The following is a 6,936-nucleotide window of genomic DNA, read 5'->3' as shown; positions in this document are numbered from 1 at the left end:
ATCAGCAGGAAAAAACCTGATCGGCACATCTCTAATATTTATATAATTAGCCAAATGCTTAACTCATAGACTCACAAGGTGTAACCAACAGCACATTTTAAATAAAGTGTCCACAAACTTGGAAGTGGATAGTAGTGCCTGTTCCACAAAATATGAACTGACAGTATGTTGGGTATGGATAGTTTCTGAAACAACTTGGGAAAAAAATATTCAGTTCTAGGCACTTGGAAAATGTAGTAAGTACCAAAAGTGCAAATAAATGTAAATAAATTTTCAACATGTTATGACATCTACTGAAACTCTGCTTTTTCAACTAAAAATGATTCAGTTCACTTTTTGTTTTTTCTAAAATCCCCTGATTTTGTGTATGTAAACAGGAACACTTCTAGTCCAACTCACAATCTCACACTCGAACGGGAGATCAGGAATCCTTCCCTGTATACGAGATCCTCTTGTTTGACTCGACTTGCCGCCCATTATCTTCTCGTTCAACTGCTGCATAGTTCTTCCGTTTGCGCCTCATGGACGCCTCGCATTGTGGGTGATGAAAAGGGTGGTGAGAACGCCAGCCAGAAAAACTGCCACCGTTTGCCATGTGGGAGTGCCAAGGTAAGAGTAAATCCCCTCCTGAAAATATACATATGAATATTACTAACCTTCTTTTTATGACCAAAGCTCAACAACCAGCTGGCAACGTCCTCAAACACGATTTGTTAGTGAGTTTCTTACCCAGCCACCTTGATCTCGTATCCAGTTGACAACCGTATTCCGGAAATAATCTACGGTCCAGTTGATTATGTTTTTTATCATGTCAAAAATGTTGTCTTCGTATGCCTGGAGAGACGTGTGGAAAGTGTTTAATTGAATTTATATATTTCAATTTAACTGAATAAACCTGTTACCTACTTGAGCACAAGTTACACTTGCTTCCTAAAATAAGAATGATCAAATACTTCTAAAATTAAAAAGCTCAAAGTTGATCAAATATAAAAATACTTTTAACACTAATGTGTATGGCTGCAATAAATTCCCTAAGAAGAAACCAAGTGCTTCACTTACCTTCAAAACAAATAGGCAGGTAAAGGAAAATACTGTAACCACCCTGCCCCAGTTGATTTCACCGTCTGAAAAGATCCCGAGGACAACTTTGATGTAGTTCTCTAATGAGGGACGCATTGTTTGATCTTTCATTGCACTATAGGGAGGTGGGGGCGGGGAGGAAATCCATATTTAGTTAAGGGAAAGACAATTAATTCTACAACTTATATTTTTCAAAATCCACTTTTGTGCTTAAATTAGAGCTACAATCCTACCAGAAAGGTAAGCTCACCTTTGTACATCTCCATCCACTTGATCTCCAACAGCCTGGAGACACCGAGATATTTTTTGCATCTGTGGGGTATTGAGCTGCGGTGTGTCCAGTACTTTCCTAATCATTTCAGCATTACCCAGTGAACGTCTTTCGATCTGCTTCCAGATGAAACTAAAAGGAGAACGAGGTGGGTGTAGGTCAGGCAAACAGAATGAGACACATTGCCAAGAAAGTAGCTAGTTTGTGAAGTTGTTCAAAAATAATTAAAGTAGCTGTGTACAATCATGTCATATATCTACATGACCAGGATAACAATATTGTTGATATGGGCTTATGGCATATTAGAATCTGTTCAATAATCACTTAAAGTTGTTTTCCTTATTTAAAAAAAATGTAAACAGCCACAGCAACACCTAGATTACAGTATAAAGAAAAGTCCCAGCTAGTTAATAAGGACAGAAAAATGTCCTCCTGGCAGTTTCCTTCATCAGTTGAAGGTGCCAATCTGTCTACCTCGCAATAACAGACATTACTGGAATTGGAAACTGAAACTGAACTGATCTGAAGAGAGAGAAGGTACCATCTGACTATAAATCACACTAACTGAAAAATAATACCATCAAACTTAAGGGAACACAACCCACAGAAACATAATGACTTAATAATATTTTGGTAAGACGTAATTTGAAACACTAGAACTTTGATTCTACACATCTATTTCCTTTATATGCAATCATGAACAGTTCAGTAGTGATACTTACTTCTTTAACAACACAATTAGCTGTTTCACTATGGTATCTTTAAAAGATCCTAAAAGACAAGAATCAGACAAGAGTTACATCATCGAAATGACGATATGGCTAAATCAAAGTAAAACTCATGCTTAAATTGAAAATGAAACAGTTTACTTATTTTTTAAAAAGTTATAAAAAGGCATTTTATACATTTGTCTTTATTTGTTTAAACACCCTTAACATATAGCAGAACACCCGCGGGCCATTTTTCCATTATATTTTCCGGGTGTTACAGTTAAGGGTTTTTAATTTTAGTATCATAATATTTGTAAAGTTGCCCGCAACTCCCGTAGGCTACACAAACCGCTAAACATAAGAAAGTTATCTTAAATATATCACACTGTTAGGAATGTTGTTACAAGTTGTATTTTCGAATAACCTGTGTCTTGATCGTCTCCTTTTCCTCCCGAAGCCATGTTGTTTTCTAACATTTCCGCATATAAATTTGACCTTTTCATTTCTCATCCAAGTACAGCTGATTTATGACATCGCGTCTATGTCGTGAAAACTCGCGAGATCTAAAACCGGTGTTATGCCCAGAAACGCATACAGGTGTTATGCCCAGAAACGCATGCCTGCCCAAAATTGCAGAGAAGACTTGAACCAAAAGAAGTAAGGCCTGGATAAAGTTAAAAGGAATGTGTTTGAAATTCTCTGTAATAGCCTTTCCTGCAGAGAGGTTTTTTTTGTTTGTTTTTTTTTTTTTGCAAAAAGCTTGAATCAAATATAGAAAATATAGCTTGTGTTTATTAAAAACTTTACAGTTGTAGTTTGTGTAATCAGACTGGTTTAGAAAGAGAATCACAATCAATATAAGATTCATGCAAAAAACAGGCTTCAGGCAAATGCCTCATATTGTAAAGACAATGTGTCTAAATACTTACATGACATTTTAAACAAATCCTTTGAGTAGTCAGTATAAGATTACACATACTAATATGTATATATAATTATGTATTTTATGCATGACAGACATTTGCTGTATAAATCCCCAGATTTCAAGTTGTCTGTTCAGAATGGAACTTTCTCGACAATAAGAAAGCACTGACTTTATTAATAGTAACACAAATGTGTATATTTATTATAGGATTTATTTAAAATGTCTAATAAAGGTATTTCTTTATTCATTATTTATATACCCTATTGTACTATATTTTACACATCTGTAACTCTTTGCAACACTTTGTACCACTGACATTTTCCATATTCATTGTAATGTACATCTTTCCAACAAAGCAAAAAACAAAAAAAAAACAAAACAAACAACAACAACAAAACAACAACAACAACAAAAAGAACAACAACCCAAAAGTAAATGATCTTGTGCTGATTGCAATGACTTGCTTCTGCACACTGTTTAAGTACAAAGAGATAAGTCAGTATGGAGAAATCTTGTGGTATGGACAGACTTTTAAGGTTGATTACAAAGGCATCTTTAATTTAAATGAAGTGAATAAGAAATAATAAAATAAATTAACCTATAATTTACACATCAGACTAATTACATTGTTAAAACAGGTCTGGAAACAAGAAACAGTATGCTAAATCATGGGTTGTAGGGTATGACATGTAATCCGATTTGAAAATAATTATTTACAACCAGTACAATCACAACTTCAAACCTCATATAAGGTCGCATTACACTTCTTTGCTATATTAAACCTGTTTATTTCTTCTTTTTTTAAGAAATGTTTTCATTTGAGCGACTATTGTAAATGTTACACTTCTGGTTTGTGAAGTCTTTAATGAATAAAAAATAGATTCACTCGCAAATACAATCATAGGAGTTTTAAATACAGGCTTTTCACAACTTTAATTGTTTTATGTACTTAATGTAATTCACATACGCCAAATTTTATTTCACGTAACTTCACTTGAACGTAACTTCCTGCGTTCCGTCGTCTTCCGTCCATCACGCGCATGCTCAGGCCTCTTCGCAACTCGGCTGGCAAGATGGCGGATGCTCAAGTATGTAGTTGAAGACGGCGTGGTGAATTTAAATCGATTTATAGGCATTTTATTAAAGTTATTTGTCACCTAAAATGACATGAACATTACAATATTGACCTAAGTTATGGAATAAAGCAATTTCAGGTTAAATCTAATTGTTTAGAGTCGGTATTTGATTTCGGTCTGCACACCCTCGTGTAATGCTGAATTAGCCGGAATGCTAGCGTTGTTAGCCTAATGATGAGGTTATAGTTAAGAATGTAAAGCTATCTTAAAGCATATCTTGCCAGTTGTATTGCTTCCACTGCTAAATGTGATCTATTTGTCACTAAAGCGGTTAGCTGCGGTAATATTTGCTGAAACAGGAAGTCGATTTTAGCGAACTTAGTTACCATTTGTGGCGGTGTAAAAGAAATGTGGATGGTGATCGTCACCCAAATTTAAATCTTTTAAATTTGTATTTTTTTTGCAGACCGAGAGGGCTTATCAGAAACAGCCCACAATCTTCCAGAACAAGAAGCGTGTTCTGGCTGTTGAGGGTGGCAAGGAGGCTAAAGAGAAGATCCCCCGCTATCACAAGAGTGTCGGGCTTGGCTTCAAAACCCCAAGAGAGGTAACAAACCTTCTCCGAAGCTGGTAAAATCGGACGTATTTGTTTATAATTTTGCAAGTGATGCTTTTTCTCACGATGGTCTTCCAAACCTTTAGGGTTCTGACGACAATGCCTTTTGGCAACACTGATGCAACATCTGATCCATTTTTGTCTTGTGGGGTTACTGAGTGATTATCCCAGTAACAATTTACTTGTTTCCTCTCTCCAGGCTATTGATGGCACTTACATTGATAAGAAATGCCCCTTCACTGGGAATGTCTCTATCCGTGGCCGTATCCTCTCAGGTAAAAATATTATTTCCAGCAAACCTGCACACTTGCCTTTTATGTTAGCTGCTGTAACTTATCCAACAGCTTCTTTTTTTCAGTAGGATAGCCACATTTTTTACAACTAAAGAGATTTTTGACGGAGACTGGGTTGACTAAGCATTTGCTCTTCTATCAAATCTGTTCATATTTGAAATTTAAAATATACCTGCACATTTTAAAAATGGTTTTGGTTAAAAGTGCATTACTCATCTTCAGGTAAATCAAGCATAATTATTTCAGACAACAATTTAAACAAAACAAAAAACATAGCTTAATTGTCTAAGTTAATTTTTTTGGGGAAAAAACAATGAATGATTCTGGGTGTAGTATTAGCAGTAGCTTAATAAAGTGACTGCAGCTTAAACGGCAGCCACAGACTCATTACCTGTATAACTATTTCATAAATTTGTGTTGACTTCAAATAAAGTTTGAAGTCAAACTTTATTTGACTTCAAACTGGGATTCATTCTACCTTTAAAGCTACAATTGTAGGATGGAGTTTATACCCGACTTCACCTTTGTCATTATTCTACAAATGATGCTTTTCTCACGATGGTCTTCCAAGCCCCTATGGGTTCTGACGACAGTGCCTAATGGCAAAACTGATGTTGATTATTGACAAAAGTGAAAGCGGTATCATCCTCTGAAGTGGGATCTTGACTTAGCTCTACAGTGTTGACACAAAGCTGAAGCTCTGTCTGTTCCAAAGGCGTGGTGACCAAAATGAAGATGCAGAGGACCATCGTTATCAGACGCGACTATCTGCATTACATCCGCAAGTACAACCGCTTTGAGAAAAGGCACAAGAACCTCTCTGTCCATCTGTCACCATGCTTCAGGTAATGCACGTTTTACACTCTGCTCACTTTAACAGTGGTGATTATGTAACTATTTAGGTTACATAATCATGTATTGTTTTCTACTCGATTTGAGCTGTTATTGATTTTAATATTGTTGCTCATTGTAAAAATGATGTCTTAGGTATTTCTACAGGGAACATTAATAATAAGTCTTCCATGTTTGTTGGAATGCTAGTTTAAATACTAATCCTGTCCAAAGAATCCATATTAGCTGCAAATGATGCTTTTTCTCACGATGGTCTTCCAAGCTCAGGAAGCTTTGACGACATTGCCTTTGGCAAACGCTGATGCACTTCTACTTTATACCCTTTAAGTTGGAGCAGTTGATTACTTGTGTTTAAAACCATGTTTAAATTAATCATCTTTTAAACTTCTTACCTACAGAGACGTCACAGTTGGAGACATTGTGACTGTTGGAGAGTGCCGACCCCTCAGTAAGACGGTGAGATTCAACGTCCTCAAGGTGACCAAGGCTGCTGGAGCCAAGAAACAGTTCCAGAAGTTTTAGGCAAGACTATATAAACATGGCAGCCCACAGACCAGCTTGTCTCACTGTCTAATAAAGAAAATCTTGTTTAAAAGCTGTCTTTGTTGTTTTATTTCAGTCCTAGACTTTCCACTAATAGATTATGGTTTTTGTGTCACTGCCAAAAGGATTAAAATAAATGGATTAACATTTTCTGTCATTAATACATTCATTTTAATGAAGTGTGTTCAAAATCAAAAACATGCTGGATGGTGGTAGACATTAAATGCAAGATGGCTTATAAATACCTACTGTTCTCATTAATTTAAATTTAGCTAAAGAATTCAAACTAAACCTGCTAATTGAAGTGCTGTCAACAGTCAAGGATTTAAGGTGGCAGTGGGGCCTCGTATACAATATTTACATTTGTTTGGATTTTCATTTTAGATTTTGGGTTACATGGATAAAAAATGTGAAGTTCTTAGTTACTGGATTAAATACAGAACACAAAAGCCTGAAGATGACATACCTTGAATGGCATAATGAAAACGACTGGTTTAAAAAATAGCATGCAAAAACATTGAATCAATCCTATAGTTCATTAAACAATGTGTATATTAAAATAAAAAGTTG

The 6,936-nt window shown here is 35.7% G+C and overlaps 2 protein-coding genes across 2 annotated transcripts; one reads left to right on the top strand and one right to left on the bottom strand.

Moving 5' to 3' along the window:
- Window positions 1-342: 342 nt before the first annotated feature.
- Window positions 343-2,573, bottom strand: LOC106960487 (apoptosis regulator BAX-like). The gene is made up of 6 exons (XM_015053615.1): window positions 2,486-2,573; window positions 2,074-2,122; window positions 1,331-1,483; window positions 1,060-1,195; window positions 730-834; window positions 343-627 (listed from the first exon to the last, which is right to left on the bottom strand). Exons 1-6 carry the CDS (start codon window positions 2,562-2,564, stop codon window positions 520-522), a joined length of 630 nt encoding a protein of 209 aa, XP_014909101.1. The 5' UTR covers window positions 2,565-2,573; the 3' UTR covers window positions 343-519.
- A 1,394-nt stretch (window positions 2,574-3,967) lies between these two features.
- On the top strand, window positions 3,968-6,420 carry rps11 (ribosomal protein S11). The gene is made up of 5 exons (XM_015053634.1): window positions 3,968-4,074; window positions 4,529-4,669; window positions 4,878-4,953; window positions 5,687-5,816; window positions 6,222-6,420. The coding sequence occupies exons 1-5, from the start codon at window positions 4,027-4,029 to the stop codon at window positions 6,343-6,345; spliced, it is 519 nt and encodes a 172-aa protein (XP_014909120.1). The 5' UTR covers window positions 3,968-4,026; the 3' UTR covers window positions 6,346-6,420.
- The last annotated feature ends 516 nt before the right edge of the window (window positions 6,421-6,936 follow it).

This window comes from Poecilia latipinna, unplaced genomic scaffold, assembly GCF_001443285.1.
Source record: "Poecilia latipinna isolate Pla-1442-1.1 unplaced genomic scaffold, P_latipinna-1.0 Scaffold1188, whole genome shotgun sequence".
Classification (NCBI taxonomy): Eukaryota; Metazoa; Chordata; class Actinopteri; order Cyprinodontiformes; family Poeciliidae; genus Poecilia; species Poecilia latipinna.
The sequence above is the reverse complement of the archived record's forward strand: the minus strand, read 5'-3'. Positions and strand labels throughout refer to the sequence as shown.

Coding starts and splice junctions, on each gene's coding strand:
- LOC106960487 (XM_015053615.1), bottom strand. CDS start 2,564: ATGAAAAGGTCAAATTTATATGCGGAAATGTTAGAAAACAACATGGCT. Junction 2,123..2,485: donor AGGAGACGATCAAGACACAG/GTTATTCGAAAA, acceptor CTTGTCTTTTAG/GATCTTTTAAAGATACCATA. Junction 835..1,059: donor CCTGCCTATTTGTTTTGAAG/GTAAGTGAAGCA, acceptor ACGTCTCTCCAG/GCATACGAAGACAACATTTT.
- rps11 (XM_015053634.1), top strand. CDS start 4,027: ATGCTCAGGCCTCTTCGCAACTCGGCTGGCAAGATGGCGGATGCTCAA. Junction 4,954..5,686: donor CCGTGGCCGTATCCTCTCAG/GTAAAAATATTA, acceptor TCTGTTCCAAAG/GCGTGGTGACCAAAATGAAG. Junction 5,817..6,221: donor CATCTGTCACCATGCTTCAG/GTAATGCACGTT, acceptor TCTTACCTACAG/AGACGTCACAGTTGGAGACA.